Source organism: Rana temporaria, chromosome 9 (genome assembly GCF_905171775.1).
Source record: "Rana temporaria chromosome 9, aRanTem1.1, whole genome shotgun sequence".
Lineage (NCBI taxonomy): Eukaryota > Metazoa > Chordata > Amphibia > Anura > Ranidae > Rana > Rana temporaria.
The window spans coordinates 88,561,966-88,583,627 of record NC_053497.1 but is presented as its reverse complement, the minus strand read 5'-3'; the positions used below and the strand labels follow the sequence as shown (position 1 = coordinate 88,583,627).

At 40.2% G+C, this 21,662-nt stretch overlaps 1 protein-coding gene across 5 annotated transcripts in view; it reads left to right on the top strand.

The window, feature by feature from the left end:
- PAK3 (p21 (RAC1) activated kinase 3) overlaps positions 1–14,604 on the top strand; it is a 243,536-nt gene extending 228,932 nt beyond the window's left edge. For all 5 annotated transcript variants that reach the window (XM_040323877.1, XM_040323878.1, XM_040323875.1 and 2 more), the window contains 4 exons: positions 625–724; positions 1,523–1,719; positions 6,224–6,361; positions 13,269–14,604. In XM_040323877.1, coding sequence (XP_040179811.1) covers positions 625–724; positions 1,523–1,719; positions 6,224–6,361; positions 13,269–13,358 — 525 coding nt within the window. In that variant the 3' untranslated portion in view covers positions 13,359–14,604. The remainder of the gene's footprint in view (positions 1–624; positions 725–1,522; positions 1,720–6,223; positions 6,362–13,268) is intronic.
- Positions 14,605–21,662: the final 7,058 nt, after the last annotated feature.

Genomic DNA, 21,662 nt, shown 5'->3' with positions numbered 1-21,662 from the left:
TAACTCCTCTTCATTAGGAACCCACACCTTCACATACAGTATAAGATTGCAAGCATTAATGCTGTCTTATCCAGCTTAAAACACTTGGCAAATGCTAAGCACAAGACAGGTTTTTCTTGTTTGAAACTGCTACGATTAGCAAATTTCCCTATGCATTAGGGATTGTCTGCACAGTTATCCTAGTAAACTGCTCATATTTGATGTATTTGCTGCTTCTTACACACTTATTAATGATTCTTTGATTAAATAATAATTTTACGATTATTCTTTTTACTTTGATGTCTCACTATTTGTTTTTTTTGTTTCGTAATATTATAAAATCTAAGTTAATTTCTGTAAAGGTGGCCAGATAAACATTTCTGAAACCTGTAAGCTTGGCTCACCCATGTGTGAATGTTCATCTGAATGGAAGGAGGAGAAAGCGAGAACCTACAGCTTCCAGCACTTCATACCTCTGAAAGGGAGTGGGGGGACAGTAGAGATTGGATAGGCTTTACAAAACTTTTCAATTGGCTTTCCCCAAGATGACAAATCAAATCACACAATTTGAAATTAAAATAGAGGTTTGTTACATTGATTTTTTTTTTTTTATGTGTGTTTTTTCAATATGTTGTTTGTTTTTAGTGTCTACAAGCCTTGGACTTCTTGCATTCAAACCAAGTGATACACAGAGATATTAAAAGTGACAATATCCTGCTTGGGATGGATGGATCAGTAAAACTTAGTGAGTACTACAGTTTCATGTGCCCATATCTAGTTAGGCTCTTGCACTCCACATAAATAACTATTCTATATTAATGTCTTTTATTTATTGTTATGCTTCTGCAAAGCGGACATGGACACAGCCAGATTACCTGTATGGTCGATTGGATGTAAATTCACACCCTGTCTGTTTGTTTATATCCAACTGTCATCCAATCTGATCTGCCAGACAAAAGGTGAACAGATCCCTCATCTGTTTGCTTTTAACAGACCGGATGTTGGCGGGTGTCAATGGGCAATGGATGGTCCGATCGAGGCCCCTTTCACACAGGCAGATCGATCAGGTCCGCTTGTCATTTTTTTAGGCGGATCCAATTAGACCATCCATTGTACCTCCTATGGAGCCGCAGGTATCAACGGATATCCAATCTGATCTTATCCACTAAAAAACAGACGGATGTGGGGATCTGTTCCCCCATCTGTCTGGTGAATTAGACAACAGTCAGATGTAATCAAACAGGTGGTCCGTTTCCATCCAACCACCAATGTGTCCGCTTTGCATCAGCAGAGCGGACATGAACCTGTCATCCGTATGCTTAGCAGGGATTAGCAGAGAGATCCCCTGCTGAGCAGGTAGATCCACTTGCAGAGTTTTGCCAGTGTGAAAGAACCCATAAACTGTTATTTAAAAAATAATGTGTAATTTATTACTACACATTCATAGACTGTAATACACAGCTGCATATAGACTATAAATTCTGATTTTGAAAAAAAATTCATATGACATATTTAATGAATATGTTTTTTCATACTTTTTCAGCGGACTTTGGTTTTTGCGCTCAGATCACGCCTGAGCAGAGTAAACGGAGTACGATGGTGGGAACGCCTTACTGGATGGCACCAGAAGTGGTAACGAGAAAAGCCTATGGACCAAAAGTTGATATTTGGTCTTTAGGAATCATGGCCATTGAGATGGTTGAAGGAGAACCACCTTACCTTAATGAGAATCCTCTCAGAGTAAGTCACAGTAATAGAAAAACATGCGTATGCTGTGCTACCCAACTTAAGTTTATGGCTTAATTTTTACCTTTCCTTCAGACTGGTCTCATTGTCTATTTTTTATATATATATATAAAATATATATTTATTTTTATATATATATATATATATATATATATATATATATATATATATATATATATATATATATATATATATATATATATATATATATATATATATATATTTACACACACACACACACAGTATCTCACAAAAGTGAGTACACTCCTCACATTTTTGGATATATTTTCATCATGACAACACTGAAGGAATGACACTTTGCTACAATGTAAAGTAGTGAGTGTACAGCTTGTATAACGGTGTACATTTGCTGTCCCCTCAAAATAACTTAACTCACAGCCATTACTGTCCAAACCACTGGCAACACAAGTGAGTACACCCCCAAGTTAAAATGTCCAAATTCGACCCAAAGTGTCAATATTGTGTGTCACCATTATTTTCCAGCACTGCCTTAACCCTCTTGAGCATGGAGTTCACCAGAGCTTCACAGGTTGCCACTAGAGTCCTTTTCCACTCCTCCATGAAGACATCACAAAGCTGCTGGTTCAATACAGCAGGTTTCTCATATGGCTCTCTTGTCTGTACATATGTGCAGACTTTTATGGCTTAAGAACTGGTCAGATGAGCTTCCTTGTAAAAAGTTATTGGCAGGTTTCCCTTTTCATGGGGGATGTTTATTCGGTGATCACTTGGACGAAAATATCCCCAAAAAATCTGGAGGGAAGAGTTCACTTCCTGTGAAGAAAAGCACCATATGTCCCTCGTTTAAACCCCTGGGACTGCTTCCTCAAATGTTTTAACAGGACGCTAGGGCCAGGGGCACGCCGCAAGGCCAGGGCCAGAAAAGGCCCTGGGTCCAAAATTCTTCTAAACCCAGCACAAAACCCTCCTTTTGAGTTGATGCCCCCACTCCATCGGGGGTGGGGGGGGCTGCTGCGCTTTGCGGACATTTGGAAAACAACAATTCAGGACGAGTGGGTCGACTCCATTATATCTTGCGGTTACAAGCTGGAGTTTCTGGGGGTTCTCCCTCAGAGTTTTCCAAGATCCAGCGTCCCCTCGGATCCTCCAAAAAGAAACTTATTGCTTCAGCTACTACATCATTTAGTGCATCAAGGAGTTATGGTAGAGATTCCTGTATTCGAAAAGGGCACATGGTTTTACTCAAACCTGTTTACGGTTCAGAAACCAAACGGGGACACAAGGCCCATTTTGGACCTATGGTCCCTGAACAAATATCTACAGTCAGGATAGAGTCTGTCTGCTCAGTAGTAACCTCACTCCAGAGGGGAGACTTTCTAGCCTACATCGATCTAAAAGAAGTGTATTTACACGTAACTATTTTTCAGCCTCATCAGAGGTTCCTACATTTTGCAGTAGAGGAACCTCATTTTCAATTTGTGGCCCTACCCTTCGAGCTTGCTACAGCTCCCCGGGTGTTCACAAAGGTCCTAGCACCAGTACTTGGTCTTTTAAGGACCCAAGGGATCCTGGTTTTCGAGTATCTGACCTCAGAGATCGCTCAGTACAGGCTCTAGAACAGAGCATAATGTACTCAGTGCGGTATTTGAAAAGCTTAGGCCGGATCATAAATACAGAAAAGTGAGCCTTGAGACCAGCTCAAAATCTAAAGTATTTAGGTCTGATCCTAAACATTGTCCAAGCAAGAGTATTCTTGCCACCCGTAAAGATCTGTGCCCTGAAGGATCAGGTGTGTCATATAAGGGGCACCAGATAACCCTTCATTGGGCTCTGTATGAGTCTTCTAGGGAGGATGGTGTCCTCCTTTTGAGGCCGTGCCCAGTTCCATTCCAGGCCTTTACAACAAGACATCTTGTTGTCTTGGAACAGAGGAAGAACAGCCCTGGATTATCCAATGTGCTTATCTCCTCGGGCACGCTTAAGCCTAAACTGGCGGTTGCAGGATCAGAACCTGCAAAAGGGAAAATCCCTAGACGGGCCCACAGCTCTGGGAAAATGTTCAGGGACAGTGCAGATCCTGCCCATCAACGTCTTGGAATTACGGGCAGTACGTCTGGTCCTATGGTCCTGGACAGTGGAGCTTCAGGACTGCCCCATCAGAGTTCAGTCTGACAATGCCACGGCAGTGGCCTATATAAACCACCAAGGTGGCACCAGGTGCCGTTCAGCTCTGAAGGAGGTGAACTACATGCTAGCCTGGGCAGATAGACATGTGCCAATGATATCTGCAGTCCATATCCCGGGAGTAGAGAAGTGGAAGGCAGATTACCTCAGCCGCCAGCAGATATGCCCGGGGGGAATAGTCCCTACACCCAGGGATGTTCCAGGATATTTTCCAACGTTGGGGATGGCCAGAGGTCGACCTACTGGCATCCAGAATCAACAAAAAGCTACAGCAGTTTGTGTCTCAAACAAGAGATCCTCTGGCAATTGGAGCAGATGCGCTCCGATGGTTCCATGGAGTGAGTACTCGCTGGTTTATGCTTTCTCTCCGATCCCTCTCCTTCCACATTTTTTGCGTAGGATTCGGAGAATGGGGGTTCCAGTCATTCTGGTAGCAACAGCCTGGCCCAGAAGGCCCTGGTTCCCGGAGATTGTGAGACTGACAATAGACAGGCCATGGACAATTCTATGTGGCCCCGATCTAGTGTCTCAAGGTCCTATAGTCCACCCCAATTTACATTCTCTAAATTTGATGACATGGTCAGTGTTGTCTACTCTAGTGAATGCTAGAAAAGCTGTCACTAGGAAGGTTTAAAGTAAAGTCTGGAAGACTTATATTGCCTGGTGTGAAGCCAGAAAATGGCATCCTTGGAAATATGTGATTGGAAGAATTCTTTCTTTTCTACAGTCAGGTGTGGAAATCAAATTGGCTTTGAGTACAATCAAAGGTCAAGTTTCGGCCATATCCGTATTCTTCCAAAGGCCTTTAGCCTCCAATTCACTGAAGATTTATGCAAGGGGCAACTCGGTTGTTCCCTCCCATTAGGTCACCTATGTGTCCTTGGGACTTTTAATTTGCTGCTGTCTGTATTACAGAAACAACCATTTGAACCTATCAAGGAAATACCATTAGACTCTGTCACGCTAGCTAGCCTTCCTGATGGCTATCACCTCGGCTAGAAGGGTGTCTGAGTTGGCGGCCCTTTCATGCAGGGAATCGTACTTGATCCTTCATCACGACAGAGTCATGTTACGACCTGTTCCTTCCTTTTTTCCGAAATTGTCGGCCTTTCATTTAAATCAGGAGATTATTTTGCCTTCTTTTTTCTCTCTGCCTCGTTCGGCAGAAGAGAGACGACTGCATGCCTGCATTCTTTGGACATTGTCTGGGCAGTCAAGGTTTATTTGTCTAGATCTGCGGAGATTCTAAGATCAGACAGACAGGTAGTTTCCATTGCCAATTGAGTCCGTCAATTGGTCATTCAGGCCTATGGTCTGAAACATAAAGCTTCTCCCTTTAGGGTGAGAGCTCATTCTACCAGGGGTGTAGAAACCTCCTGGGCTTTTCGCCATCAGGTATCTGTGGCTTAAATTTGTAAGGCTGCTACCTGGTCTTCAGTGCATATGTTCACAAAATTTTATCAAGTGGATGTTCAATCAGCTGAGGATTTGGCTTTCGGCCGCAGTGTACTGCGGGCTGCTGTATAAGTTCTGATGGCTATTGTTTGGCAGGGTGTCTCCCTCCCCTCAAGGCTATTGCTCTGGGATGTCTCAGCAGGTAATGAATATTAGCCTGACTGACTGTGTCCCATGATGTATGAAAAAGAAAATAGGATTTTTTCGTCATACTTGCATGTAAAATCCTTTTACTTTGAGTACATCATGGAACACAGAGCTCCCTCCCCTCTTTTTTAAAGGATTCAGTTCTTGCTACAAAATTGATGTGCTTCCTATGTGGGAGGGGTTGTTATATAGGAGATCACTTCCTCTCTAAAGACCGTTGGTCTACCAGTGTCCATTCAACTGATGATGAAGTATAACCCAGCAGGTAATGAATGTTGGCTTGACTCTGTGCCCCATGATGTACACAAAGGAAAGGATTTTACAGGTATGACAAAAAAAACATATTTTTACCATATGCTACATAGGCATGGTCCACTGATGTCACCATCAGAAAACCCGCCTTGAGGAATGCCGTACAGACATTGCTAAAGTGCATGCATGTTGACAGGATAATGCTGCAGAAGATTAGCAGCACTGAGAATTACCAGAAGATAAAAATGAGGTGAAAGCAAGTACTTTATTAAAACAATGTCATTATTATATGATGCACAGTGCTTTACTAAATTAAATGTTATTGAATTAAGGTGTCAATCTACTTTAAGGTTATGAGTTCACCGCACAACTAGTTGCCATTGTTGAATCTATGCCTGATGTGTGCTAAGTGTGTATGAGGATCGGAGTTATCTGCCAGACAGAAACATTTTACTATTTTTTTCTGTTTGTTGTAAAGGCACTGTACCTGATAGCTACCAATGGAACCCCAGAGTTACAGAACCCAGAAAGGCTGTCATCTGTGTTCAGAGACTTCCTCAATCGATGCCTAGAGATGGATGTGGATAGGAGAGGCTCTGCCAAGGAGCTTCTACAGGTCAGTGTAATATATGTGTATGTATGTATGTATGGGTATGTGAATATTCCTTTACCATGAGCACAGTACTTTCAACATATTTAAGAAACAATTCACTTGGTTGCATTAGAGTAGGCTATTTTCAAGTAGGTAACAATACCTAAAATGTGGCAGCAAGTCTTCATTAGGTATACCCTTGCCATTTGTATAGCTACGGTTTTAACATGTAAAGCTATATAAACCGAAGGAGAAAACTCACAATAGTGTGATGGCGCCAAAATACCTATCCCTATGCTGTGGAATGACGACCGTGTCTTTCATAGTTGTAATTACGGGGATAAAATATCCTATGAGATGTGCATTGCCATGCGTAGACCATACTAAGTAGAGACATCTAACAATATCCCTTTACTCTGAGACTAATACTGCTGAATGCCCAGAGTTGTGGGGGGTCTCACAAATAGGTGATTGACTGTCTTCCATAATGTATGATTATGTAAGGCAAAAGATTTTTTTGGGCAGGAATTCATTGGAGCGCCATATGCATCTTGTAAGTTTATTTATTACTAGGTGAAACAATTCAGTCAATGGAACTTTATTACTCTAAATATTTTATAGCTATACAGTCAATTTCATTGCATACTTTCTAGTTTTGAATACATCTGAAGTCAGAAGAGTGACTCATCCCCACTTTTATTTTGTTAGCTATATGCAGATTTTCAATTAGATAGTGAGTCTAAAAGCAAATTGCAGTACTACTGCTGTGCTTTATTTTAAAGAAACCACTCTGTGACCCCATGTCATGGATGTCCTGTGTGTTTTTTTTTTTTTTTTTTATGTTTTTGTTGTAAAGTAAATGCTTTTCTTATACCTAGTAAAAATTATAAATAAATGATAAACATGCAGTAAAAAATTTAGCGGTGTAAAATCCGATTACCTAAACAAAAACGTTTCTCATAGGGCTCTTTTACGCAATCCTCCGATTCTGCAGACGGAGGAAAACCCTATTTTTCCATCCGTCATCGGATCGGGTGAACACTGACAGACAGTGTGCAGAGACGGCTCTGTCATCCGCCGGCTCAGCGGGGATCTACGGAGCGATCCCCGCTGAGCAAGCGGAGGTTCACGGGGCGGATCATCACTGATCCGCCCCGTGTGAAAGAGCCCTTAGTGTTGACTAAATACATACTGGCGAAATTGGTGTAATGAATACAAAAAAATGTCACGACTTTACAGCTATCTTTATGAATCAACACACTTTGATGTACAACACCAATTCCAAAAAAGTTGTGGCACTGTGTAAAATCAACATAAATACAGAATGCAATGATTTGAAAATCTTTTAAACCCTGTTTTTATTAACTGAAAATCTCACAAATGGTTAAACTGAGGAAATGTACACTTTTAGGGGAAAAAAAGTGATTATTTTTAAATTCATGGCAGCAACGGGTCTCAAAAAAGTTGGGACATGGCAACAAAGTGGTACTAACAAGATAGGGCTTTAATAAAAATGTTCAACTAATTTGGTTAATTGGCAACAGGTCAGTAACATGATTGGGTATAAAAAGAGCATCTTAGAGGTTTGGAGTGTCTCGGAAGTAAAGATGGTGAGAGGTTCACCAATGTGTGAAAAACCTGCACCAAAAATTGTCAAACTATTTTGTAATAAAAATTACAAAGGCTTTAAATATATCATAATCTACAGTACATAGTATTAAAATATTCTGAGAATCTGGAGAGAAATCTGTGCGCAAGGCCTAAGCGCAATATTGAATGCCCGTGATCTTCGAGCCCTCAGATGGCACTGCATTAAAAACAGGAATGCATGGGCTCAGGAATACTTCCAGAAATCACTATATGTGATGACAGTTCGCCGTGCCATCCAAAAATGCAAGGTAAAGGCATGGTCTAGACACACCGCCCTCTACTGTGGGCCAAAGCTCATTTAAAATGGTCTATTGCAAAGTGGAAACCTGTTCTGTGGTTAGACTAATCAAAATTTTACATTCTTTTGGCAACCATGGGCACCCCGTCCTCTGGACTAAAGTGAAAAGGTACATTCTGGCTTGTCGGCAGTCAGTTCAACAGCCTACACCACTGATGGTATGGGGGTGCATATGGAATGGGAAGCTTGTACGTCTGGAAAAGCACCATCAATGCAGAAAGATATATCTAGGTTTTAGAGCAACATATGCTCCTATCCAGACATAGGGCCAGATCCTCAAAGAAGTTACGCTGACGTATCTATTGATACGCCGCGTAACTTCTATTTTGCTCCGGCGTATCTTTGTTCTGTATCCACATACTAAGACGTACGCCAGTCGGATCTAAGGTGCATGTTTACGCATTTTTTTAACGTCGTTTCCATAAGGCTTTTTTCAGCATATAGTTACCCCTGCTATATGAGGCGTATCCTATGTTAAGTATGGCCGTCGTTCCCGCGTTGAAATTTGAAAATTTTACGTTGTTTGCTTAAGTCGTTCGCGAATAGGGCTTTGCGTAGAATGACGTTCACGTCGTAAGCATTGGCTTGTTGCGGGTTAATTTCGAGCATGCGCACTGGGATACCCCCACTGATGGCGCATGCGCAGTTAAAAAAAAACGTAATTTAGGTCGGGTCAAGACGTATTAACATAAAACACGCCCCCATCACATACATTTGAATTGCGCGCCCTTACGCCGCCAAAGTTACACTACGCCGCCGTAACTTACGGCGCAAATTCTTTCAGGATACCAAAAAAAGCTGTAAGTTACGATGGCGTAGTGTATCAGAGATACGCTACGCCGGACGGATAGAAGCGCCGCGCTTCGTGGATCTGGCCCATAGTCTTTTTTGGATAAAGAATCCTCTAGTTAAGTAAGGTAAAGTATTCTTGTGGGGGTACCATCATCCAGAATAGCTATAATGAATGAATGTGTGCAAGGAGACAATTACCCATAGGAGAGTCTCCGGGGGGGGGGGGGGGGTAGGTAAAAATGGACTAAGGTACCCTAAACAGATTTAACATCCGGTAAAAATATAATTCCTTTTTTAATATACAATGAAAAATAAAGCATCTAGATACAATAGTAATGGCTGTGCAAAATTGTACAAATTGATGACATGACCCTGGTACTCAAATACACTCCATGATGGTGATTGGAAGTTGTATGATTGGCCTCAGTACACTGCTATGGGTGAATATCCATGACCTAGAGATGGAAAAAAGATGTGGGACCCCCTTAAAGCGGTGGTTCCCCCTCCAAATATTTTTTACCCTTAGTCTGATGCTCATTTTGTCTAGGGGAATCGGCTAGTTGTTTTAAAATCGACGCTGTACTTACCGTTGTAGAGAGCGATCTTCTCCGCCGCTTCCGGGTATGGGTCTTCGGGAGTAGGCGTTCCTTCTTGATTGACAGGCTTCCGACGGTCGCATCCATCGCGTCACGAGTAGCCGAAAGAAGCTGAACGTCGGCGCGGCTCTATACGGCGCCTGCGCACCGACGTTCGGCTACTTTCGGAAAATCGTGACGCGATGGATGCGACTGTCGGAAGACTGTCAATCAAGAAGGAACGCCCATACTTGAAGACCATACCCGGAAGCGGCGGAGAAGATCGCTCTCTACAACGGTAAGTACAGAGTCGATTTTAAAACTAGCCGATTTCCCTAGACAAAATGAGCATCAGACTAAGGGTAAAAAAAATTTGGAGGGGGAACTACCGCTTTAAGTTGGTGAAGTAACAATCAAACAAATTGCAAAAAAATCCTCAAAGAGGTTACTAATGCCGCTTCAGCAGCTGTATGGAGCAGTAGGGACGGAAATCTCCATGCACTGCGATACACTGATCAGCATATTGTTCCTCTGCTTTCCTAACAATAGAGCCTCCGTAAGTAACCTCCCCTGGTTGACTGTTCACCGCACCATCCAGCGTGCTTTGCCCACTAGATATAGTCCCCAACTCGACGTCCGATGACACGAGGACTGACGTCACCGAGTCAGATCTTCCACAATGCACACGTGAAAAGCGTGTTGAGCGATCCAACAGAACGCCACAACACTTCCGTTTTCTGCATGCTAAAGTAATGCTCTGTCATTTCAACAAAATTGTGAGTACCCATTTGTCTTTTACCAATAAAAGCTGATTTTTTAAACGGTACTACACCATCTTGGGACCCCTTCCTTCTTCTTTTTTCCTGTATATGGGATAAACACTGAGAGCACCACCAGGACCACAGCAGGACGTGCCTTTGCAAGAGTGCTGCACAGTGGCATACACTGTGAATGCTGCAAACCCAAAGAGGGGGCACAAATCGTGTCCATTTAGGAGCACAGATTGGAGTGGATCACTGTGTGAAGCATAGAACCAGACGTTCACAACAGCATGAAGTACTTTTTCTAATTTTTATTTTTATTTATTTAATTTATTTATAATTATTGGCACTTAATGAATTTTTTCTTTGTCATTTCTCACACCTTTGGAGTGGATATCGCTAGCCTTTGTAGCACAAGGATTTTATTAAGGTGCACTATTTTATTATATATTTTTTTGGATTACAAGCAATCTAAATCATCTATTTTCACTTAATCGCATTGCTATTTACACACACATTTTGGATATTACCAGCATTTTCCTTTACTTTCCGTACTAGGATTTCAAAATTAGGTTTTATTAAAATGCACCAATTTACCTGTATTTGAATATACGTCACTGCGTTTTTCACTATTAAGTACAGGCGCCTGTAAGACTATTTACCACATCAGCACTGCACTTTAAAATCTAGCGCCATTCCTACTTCCATCCTCTCTCACACGTGAAAAGCACAGGTGCATGTGCATAAGTTGCGTATCGCGGCATGTTGCAGACGGGGCCTGCGGGTCAAACATGGTTTGCTGACACCGCCCCCCACCCAGAAGATCACATGTCCGCCACTGGGAAACGGAGACACTGCTGATGCCAATCATCTCAATGGACAGGGTTCACCTTAAAGCGATTAAATGCCTAGTTCAGAAGGGTTACAAAAATTGACAAAAAATTGATATGCATAATAATGTACTGGATTACATAAATATACAAATTAATAAAACAAAAACATGAAAAACAAACAAGATTAACTAGCCCAGTAAAATATCTTGAATGATCCCACAAATGACCACATTGCCTAAACAGATCCAATTATACAACACAGGCCCATAGCAAGTTACATAGAAATCTGAAATCAAATCATCATTTTAAAAAAGGAGGAAAAATTAAATTAATAAAACAAATATCCTATCCGTTTATCCCACGCTTCATCCTATCACAGAAATGGTCGATAGTACAACACCTCATTGAGGCCCGGTGGGATGGTGGCATTGAGCCTCTTGATCCACACAGTTTCCTGCTGTAGAATGATGACATCCCAGTTGCCCCCTCTGTGACCTCTGGGATGGTCTTCAGGACCAGAAATTGGACTGCCTCAGGGTTGAATCTATGATGGAGGTCAATCTAGCGTCCCACCATAGTGAATTTGCCATTTGTTGAATAATTTAAGTGGTCACCAATTCACTGGCGCAGCAATTGTTTTTTCTACGTAAAAGGCACAGCACCCAAGTTGTCAAATAGATGACTCCCCAAGTCAAGCAATCAAGATCAAAGTTATAAGTAAAACGCCAGATAAATGTAAACCAGGAGATCCCTTGGGCCTGTCCAAATCAAAAACAGATCATCTATGAATCTGTACCAGCATAAAATGTGATTGAGATACGGTATGTACTGATCTTCCGAGAACACCATTCTTTCCCAAGCACCAATGTACAAGTTGGCGTAGGAAGGGGCACATGATGTGCCCATAGCCAAGCCTTGGACCTGTAAAATAGTGTTCCATAAAAATAAATAATAAGTAGATTCAAAATAAAGCCATTTAGGGCCCAAGTAGTGTGATCTTGTGCCATGAGAAAGGATCCAGCCATCCGAATGCCCCGCTTGTGGGGAATACTCGAGTACAAAGCCTGAATATCAACTGCCATGAGTAGGGCATCCGGGAGGGACTTGGATCCCCTCTACATTTTAGAGCAAATCTGTCATGTCCCGTGATATTTTGGATAATCAAACTTGGTACAAACTGATTCCACCATCAATGGTACAACAATTCATTGGTGAATTTCGGGAGTTATGCACGAGTGCCTTTTGGAATATCTTGATTGACCAAAATACCCTTAATTATCTCTTGATTAAATTCCCCCAGACACTGACATTTTATACTGCATCTATTCTAACAGTTTGGCTTCATAGTAGAAGAGTTTAGGTGCTTAACTGTACTGCCTGCAGTCAAAACCTTTCACCATATGAAAATATTTGGTGCAAAATTAAAAATGACTGTTGAGCAGTCAGAATCGTATATCAGGCAAAATGGGATAACATTCCTCTCTCAAAACTCAAGCAACTGGTCTCAGTTCCCAGATGTTTACAGAGTGTTAAAAGAAGAGGAGATGCTAAACCATGGTAAATGTGGCCATATCCCAACTTTTTTGAGATGTGTTGCTGCCATCAATTTCTAAATTACCTTATTTTTATCTTAAATGAGAAGTTTTCTCACTTTAAACATTTGATGTTTTCTATTGTGAATAAAATATGTATTTGTGAGATTTGAAAATCATTGCATTCTGCTTTTAAGTAGATTTTACACAGTGTGCAAACTTTTTGGGAATTGAAGTTGTATATACATTTTCCTGTGCACCATTCCATTTTCTATAGGCTCACAAAATCCATGTGCATTTTTTCTCATTGCGGCACAAGTTTCTATGTGTTGCTTTAGGGTCACGTGCAGGTGTTTTATACATTAAAGGTCCAGTGGGAGGACTGTTATAACATGCAGTTTCAGTGCAGAAAAATACAAGTCTTTTTGAATGTATTCATATTTTCATATCAGGATGTTGGGCTGATGTCAAATGGTTTTGTGTCTTGCAGCATCCATTTTTAAAACTAGCCAAGCCTCTTTCTAGCCTGACTCCACTGATTATAGCAGCAAAGGAAGCCATTAAGAACAGCAGCCGCTAGCTACGATGGACACAAAGCTGTAGCCTCTGCATTAGAACACAGAACTCAGCAGAATCAGAAAACCTCATCCCCTCACACAGCAGGATTAACAAGCTAACCAACTACTGTCGTGGGGAGACATGACCCACCATGATGCACCTACTCGTGTCTTCTACTTGCCCTTATGGATTCCTTAAACTCTTTTTTTCCTTTGTTTTGTAAGTAGGAACAGGACTACAACGTTCAACTCGGCACATTGGAAGTTGGTGCTGCACGTCCGCACGTTGATCCCCTGCAGAAATTTTCCATAGATGGGTTGTACTTTCATAAGGAACAAATAATTTAAGATCTGGGTGTTTTTTTTTTTTTTGCTTTATTTTTAAAGAAACAAAAAACTGAAAAAAAAAATCTCTGCATTTCCAAATATGCAGCAACGTTGACAGGTCTGTTGGTCTGTGTAGACCTTACCATCCATTTACTCTGATAGTCTTATTTCCCTGTTTTCAGCACAGGGTCGGTTTACTTACGGTACTATTTTGCATGTGAGAGTAACCACTCTACAGGGGAAGGTACACCTTGATGCAAGAGAGCTATAAAAATGAAAGTTACATCACCCAAAAAATGGGGTACAAAGAGGAGGTAGTGGTTTGCATCCAATGCTTTATGGAATTTTTTTCTTACATAGCAGAGTGATATGTAATTTTTCCATTGGTTGATCCCATTGGCACAGTTTTTTTTAGCCAAAAAGGCTTATATGACTATGTTCTATGGTTCTGTGCTGCACAGTCATTTTTATGGCCTGAATCAATATTTTAAAATGGATAACTGTCAATTCATGCGTCAATTTGGGCATCATATGAAAGAATGTGTGTTGTTCATTTCAGCCACTCGTAAATGTATATGTAACGAAGGAGCATAGTGATATGTTACACACTGGTTCAATCCATAAAATTTGTTATTACGATCATGTGGCTTAGGCAGTAAAGTAGTGCAAACAGAAACAATGTTGTGAAAAGTGTCACAAACCAAAGCAACCAATCTGAATTCCTCTAAACTGATCCAGCTAAAAAAAAATAATTAAAAGTACTTGGTTGCTTTGGTTTATCACTCTTTACACATTATTCTTACTCCTTGCACTTTCTTATTGAACACGCTTGCTAGTTATTACATGTTTGTGTATAATGGGGTTAAAAGTGCCAATAAAGCAAAATTGTCGATTTCCCAAGTACAAACAATAGATATAAATAATATACACGTGTATACACAACATGCCTTTTCTTTCTTTGCCTCTAAAACCTTCTCAATGAATGAATGAGTCACATTACTGAGTCATTCTTTTCTTTGTATTTTAAATAGGAACTTCACTCCCCCTTTTTTTTTTAACACCTATTCCTGTTATGCTGGGTTGTCCATGATTCACATACTTACCTGTGTAGGGGATTTAACTTTGTCCTGCCCTGAAGCATTTCTCAGGTTCCACAGCCAGGGTCCCTCGCCACAATGTTGCCATTGCCCAGGATCAGGAGTTGGCTGCCTCTTCCAGGTTCATGCAGCCAGCCCCTGCTACTGCATGTTGGGTCACCAGCTACTGGTTGTCCCTGATCCTGCAGTATCCTGGGATATGTGACCATGTATCCTAGGAGGCTGTGGAGACAAATATCAGGAGGGCCAGAGAAAAAAGAACAGTGAAAAAAACTAAAACACTAAAACAATGTTTTCACTTCATGTGCAGGGGCTGAATGCAGGGAGGTTGAGTTATATAAAATAGTGAAGGTCTGCTTTAAAATGTGACATGGCCAGATGTTGTTGCTGCAAATGGCTGGCCTTAATAAAATGTGAGCTCTGCTTCAGACATCGACAGCTGACATGATAAATTCACCACGAAGAGTTGTGTATAGAAAAAAAGGGTAGTATAGGGAAGTTAGAATTGCTATATATATATATATATATATATATACACATACACACAGAGCTTTTTTTCTCAGAAAATAGGTGCAGGAACTCAACCACGACCCGTTCAGGTTTCACAAACAGTAGAAGGGTCTTAAAGAGGCATTAAATACCAGGATTGCATTACATACAGAGTGCAGAGTCCAGGGGGTTACAAAGCTGTCGCTTGTAAACACAGAAACCAGACTTCTGTGTTTACAAGTGATTGTGATGAGCAGGCACCAAAGGGTCTGAGCCAGAGGTGGTGGAACGGAGTTCCCCCTGAAAAAAAGCTGTGTGTGTGTGTGTGTGTGTGTGTATGTGTGTGTATATATATATATATCTGCAAAGAGCACCCATACAGTAGGTACATAAAATGAGGAGCAATTCTAGGCAAGGAAAGAAATGAATCATTGAAATCCTAATGCTGTTCAGGAACATTGTAATTATGCTAATGTCAGAAAGTCCACTTATTTTACCTTAATTTTAAATGTCAAGTGATCTAATGCTGCTACATTCCAGGAAGCTTTTCACATGTGCTTCTTGGTGGGTGTACTTCCTCAGGTTAGTGAATAAGTACTGGACAACGTCCCTTTTCTATGTTTTAGAGGCAGCAAGGATTTTATAGTGGGTAAGATCTGTGAGAATACCTGTGTATTCTAATGTCATAGCAGTAGGTGTTCCCAGGACAACAGATTATTGGCAACAAGGCAGTTTCAAAGCAGTGATTTAGCTTTATAAAAAGTACTATGCCTGGATGAAAAAAAACAAAATACAAATGATGGTGGTTATTTAGGTTGAAATGCATTTCAAGGCTTCAGTGAAGGCTACCTTTAAAGTTAATCTCTTTGTGAATTTTGCTTGCTATGTATTGCTAGGCACCATTATTCTTTGCAGTGAATTATGAAACTAGGCTTTTAATTTCTTTGGTGGCAGTTTTCTATCTGATATTTCTCTGTAGAACTGAAACGAATTTATGCTTGAAAGCCAAAGACACGGGCAGTCTATTGGGGCAGTCTATTGAATGATCTTTCACAACTAGTGCAAGCTTTAAAATGTTAAATGTTTTACCATTGTCACGTTTTTAGCTTCAGCTCAGTGGCTGTATCTAAGGTTTTTAACCATGACATGCCTGGATGGCGTAAGTGGCTTTAAGAAGGGATTTGTTGGTGCCATAATCCTTTTAGTTAATCATGATTTGATTAGGTTCTTACGATGATGGGATAAGTTATTGAGCTATAACATGATTTGGCAGTAAGGCAGTGCAAAGAGATGTGATATGAAATGCTGTTTAGCCTATAACAACCAATCAAAGCTTATTATAGTGGATCATTGCAGATGAGATTCAATACTGGTAGGTATCATTCCCAAAAATGTAATATTAAACAAAAAATCCCATGGGAAAAACGGAACATGGGACTAGGTATAATTAAAGTCCCATTTTGTTCTTAATAAATCCTTGCCTCGATTAGACCAAAGTTCATTGAAGATGCTACATCCCTAATGATTTAAACAACATATGGAATGGGACTTTAAAGGTGCCAAACTAAGCACAATGGTTATAAATATACAACATCATTTTTATTAATATACACCAAAACAAAAAGGCCAAAAGGTCCAATAGTTCTAATAAAAACAGACATGCCCAAAACAAGCAATAAATGTATTGAGAACTACCACACAGCATCTTTAATGCATGAAGTATGTCTATCTTATAACAGTGGGCTCCAACACGTTTCAACTTGTAGAGAGTATGAGTCTTCTTCAGGGATATTAAAGTGGTGGAATTATTTTAATTTTATATCATGGCATGAAAATGAATGTGTATTTCCAAGGAGTACCAGTCCACAGGGGAAAAATGATCTAGGCAAAAATGAGAAGGTATTATACCAAACAGGACTGGTAAAAACTCAAAGGATGTAGACCCACACATCTAGGGTAATGGCGGTAAAGCCATATTCGTTCAAAGGAAGCGTATAGTAAAGAAAGTCCGGCCCCTAGGAAGCTTGCTAATATCACCTAAAAAGAGCCAAAACAAACACTAAACCCATGGGGGGAGGTCCCCAGCATCCACAAAAATTCCCCACGCTAGCCAGTACACAAGAGAATCATCTGATTTCGTGTTTTCCCCATTGGATTTTTGTTTAATGCCATACATTTAACATTATTTTTGCTCTTTGCACAACTTTATAGTAAATAGAGTTAAAAAGCAAGTCACAATATTGGCTGAAGGATCTTGGACCTCTAAATGCTATGAATAATGTGAAATACCTAGATGGTTAGGAATGTATTTACTGTCATTGGTGCAGCTCTTTATTTTGTCACCTGAGATTATAAAAAATTATTAAAGCCTCTAATCATTTCCTATGTATCGTAAAGCTCCTGAGTCCTGGATGTGCGCTGTATACAGAGCCTCACATTCTAGACCAGTCAGCACTAAGCCATTGCCTTTCCTGAAGCTACACTGCACAATTGCCATTCAACAGTCCAAAGTAATAGCCTCATTTCCCAGTAAAGGCTCTGGCATTAAACCAATTAATATTACAAGTTAGAAAAATGTTTGGACCTGACAGCAGGAAGGGGTACATTTTTGTATAATGGATTAAATAGATAAGACAAGAGACCAATTAGAATTTGACAGAGGCAGGAACAGGGGTAGTTTACCCCCTAAATCAGGGATATGCAATTAGCGGACCTCCAGCTGTTGCTGAACTACAAGTCCCATGAGGCATAGCAAGACTCTGACAGCCACAAGCATGACACCCAGAGGCAGAGGCATGATGGAACTTGTAGTTTTGCAACAGCTGGAGGTCCGCTAATTGCATATCCCAGCCCTAAATGGAAGTTTTTTTCTTTCTATTTTTTTCTTTTATAATCCAATCTCAGTTGCTTTCATATATATTTTCCTCTGAAACGGATGCAATTCATTGTAGTTCATGCTTCAGATTTTCACTTCTGTTTTTGAGTTGTGATTGCCTTTATCAATAATAGCCTGTCAAATATCTGACACCCAACAGTATGTTAAAAAGAGAGCTTTCATTGCTACATAGAAACTGTCCTTAAAGCAAAACTCAAATATCAGGCAAAAAATATTAAAATAGGGCTTAGCCCAGTTGTGTATTTATGTAAATGTTCTTAAATCTATGTTTAAACTGAACATGTAAGAAACCTAAATTAATTAAACTTGCTAAAGGTAAATGGCAGAATAAACGGTCAACCTATATCTTGACTTTTCACTTTTTATGGTGCATTTTATTTTAAACCATTTAGTATTATCCAAAGTTCTCTAAATTCTGCTCATTGCAATAACTAAAATCAGTTTTTATATTCTGTTTGAAATCAAAGACAATGGAAATCCTAATCGTCAAAAACGTATGCAAATGGATGTATAAAGACATTTGCTGGCATGCTTCACTATTCTGTGTAGATACAAAGCTCCACCCACGTATCCTCTTGCTGTGTCTTACGGAAATTATGCATACTAAGACTTAAGCCCTGTACACACGATCGGTTTGTCCGCTGAAAACCGACCGATGGACGGTTTTCATCAGACAAACCGATCGTGTGTGGGCCCCATCGGTTTTATTTCCATCGGTGTAAAAAAATAGAACATGTTTTAAATTTTTCCCTTGGATAAAAAAACAATAGAAAAATTTGATCGTCTGTATGGAACTCCATCGATCAAAAATCCACGCATGCTTGGAAGCATTGAACTTAATTTTTTCCGGAAAGCTCTATATAATAATGCAAACAGTTAAAGTGTAACCTCAAATAAAACAATTTTTTTCTTCATTGTGGATAGAGTAGGGAAGGGTTAAAACTATGCCTAAAGATTTCTATTTTTATCTTCTTTTGGGTAGATTCGGCCTAACCTCTGATACCAATGACCGCTGCCACTATACAATAATAAAAACCCAACAGAGTTTCTAACCACTACACTGCTGAAGTGTTTTTATTGTGGTCTCTGCCTTGTTGGAGAGATTCCTACTTTGTATCGTGGTGAGCACCATCACTGAAACAGCAAATCCTGCTAAATGCGAATAAAGACAGCAATAACACCCTCCCCACTGAAAGGAAAAAAAAATCAAATTGCACTTAATGGGAATGCATAGTAGCCTGGAGAGGACACAAAATTTATGCCTAAAATCACAATATACTGTATAATGAAAACAAAATGCATAAACCATAACAAGAACAATTTCAGCATAAGATTTTTTTCAGTCCTCCAAAAAGATACTTTATGTAAAAGAACTGCTTAAAAGATAAACAGGTTATGCTGGCCATACACTCCACGAAAAAAGGTCTGAACAAACTTTTGAAAAACGAACGTTCGGTCCTGAGCGCAAACGATAGTGCCATCATGTAATGACCGATAAATCGTTCAGTGGATATAAATAAAAAAAATTTGGTTAGTTTTTTTTTTTTACATATACCTAGTGCAGAAAGTTCGGATGGGAAACGCATTAACCTTTCGATTTATCGTTCGTTCGGCAGAACATTTCCAAATGTGTCGTTTGTATTTTTCGGCTCAAAAACATCCCAACGATTATCGATTTTTGTGCCCATTAACTGGCTGAAAAACGAATGAACTGTCTGAACGACCTGTAAGATTGAGGTGATCAGACTCCAGCGGTAGGTGCGTTTTCCAGTGAGTACGCCAGTCCAGAACTGAGTTTTTAAGGGCCTGGTAGCCCACTTTTATTTAAAAACACAAAAGTTCACAAATACAACAGTATTTCTGCATCTTGCATACTCAACAGTTTAGCCTCCTGGCTTCCATACCTGCCATCCGGCTGTTTCAGGCCTTTAGCCTAGGCCTAAGTTCTGTTCCTCAGAACAAACAGTTTCCTAGGGATAAGCTCAAACCTAGCTTTCTCCTGATCAGTGCCTTGCTGCTCAATCATCAAACGACATCTGCCTCCTGCAGACATGCATGCTCTAGCTGCACCCATGCATCGTCTGACTCCTCTCAGAGGGATTGGGAATCCACCTAATTACCAGGAACAGACTTCCTGTCTGTTGGGTGGGGCTCTGAGCCATGTCAGGTCAGAACTAAAAAGCCCAAGACACAGCTGTGCAATTAATGTGTCTTTCTCTCCAAAATCTGGCGTAAACCAGCAATCTTTCACATAGTACAGAGTCCCACCATCACAGACCGAATTTCGGCCGAATTTTCGTATAGTGTATGGCCAGCATAAGTCTTGCCAAATATCTACACTTGACGTGATTGTAGCTGTATTGGTGCAATTGTGACAGATAAAATTGAGTACTGTCCTTGATACTTTTATTTGCACTAACATACAATTTTTCAGGACCAGCTTTCGGGGTGTTTCCCCTTCTTTTGTGAATCAGTACTGCTTGGACCTTGAAAGGGAAACACCCCGAAAGCTTGTCCTGAAAAATTGTGTTTGTGCAAATAAAAAAAGTATCACGGACAGTACTCAATTTTCTAATATATCTATACAAAATTAGGTAGTGTTACATGGCAGTTATCTTTTTCAGCTGTGTATTGTTTTTATGTTATTATCCATTTCAGGTTAAAATTGGATCAGGTCAGAAGGAGATCAAAATCATCTGTCAGTCAATTCTGAATGTTCCCCGAAGCCTCTCACATTGATGCCATTATTACAAGTTTAAACCCAGTTATTAACATAGACCATAACACTGATGATTCAGATTTTTTTTTTTTTATATGGGACAACCGAGCAAGAAGACCGCAGTGTGCTAGAAAATATTTCAGATTTTTTTTTTTTTCACATTTATTTTTGTATTCCAAAATGTTCTTGCATAAAGCATTGAGTAATTTTAAAGGGAAATTTTACTTTATAGAACAATATGCAGACTGCCAAAACTGAAGTTTCCTTCTGAAATTGCTTGTTGCCAAGCCTCATGACTTTAGTACGAAGTCACTGATCAAATGGAGGTATAAAGATTAGTTCTGACTTCTTTGGCTGCATACATCTTGCAGGTCTTTGACTTCAAAAGCATTATGCCGCGTACACACGACCGTTATTCATGTCATCAAAAAAACGTCGTTTTTCTCGACGCGATTCCTCTCAAGCCTGCCTTGCATACACACGATCGTGAAAAATGCTCGAGCAAAGCACGATGACGTACGACCGCACTAAAAAAGGGGAAGTTCTATTCGAATGGCGCCACCCTTTGGGCTGCTTTTGCTGATTTCATGTTGGTAAAAGTTTGGTGAGAGACGATTTGCGCTTTTCAGTCTGTTACAGCGTGACGAATGTGCTATCTCCATTACAAATGGAAGTTTTACTAGAACTTTTGAGCGTGTGTGTTTCTTTCCCCCTCATTAAAGCCTACACAATCGTTTTTCACAACGTGAAATGGAACGACGTGAAAACAAAACAATTTTTAACGGACATTTTACTCGTC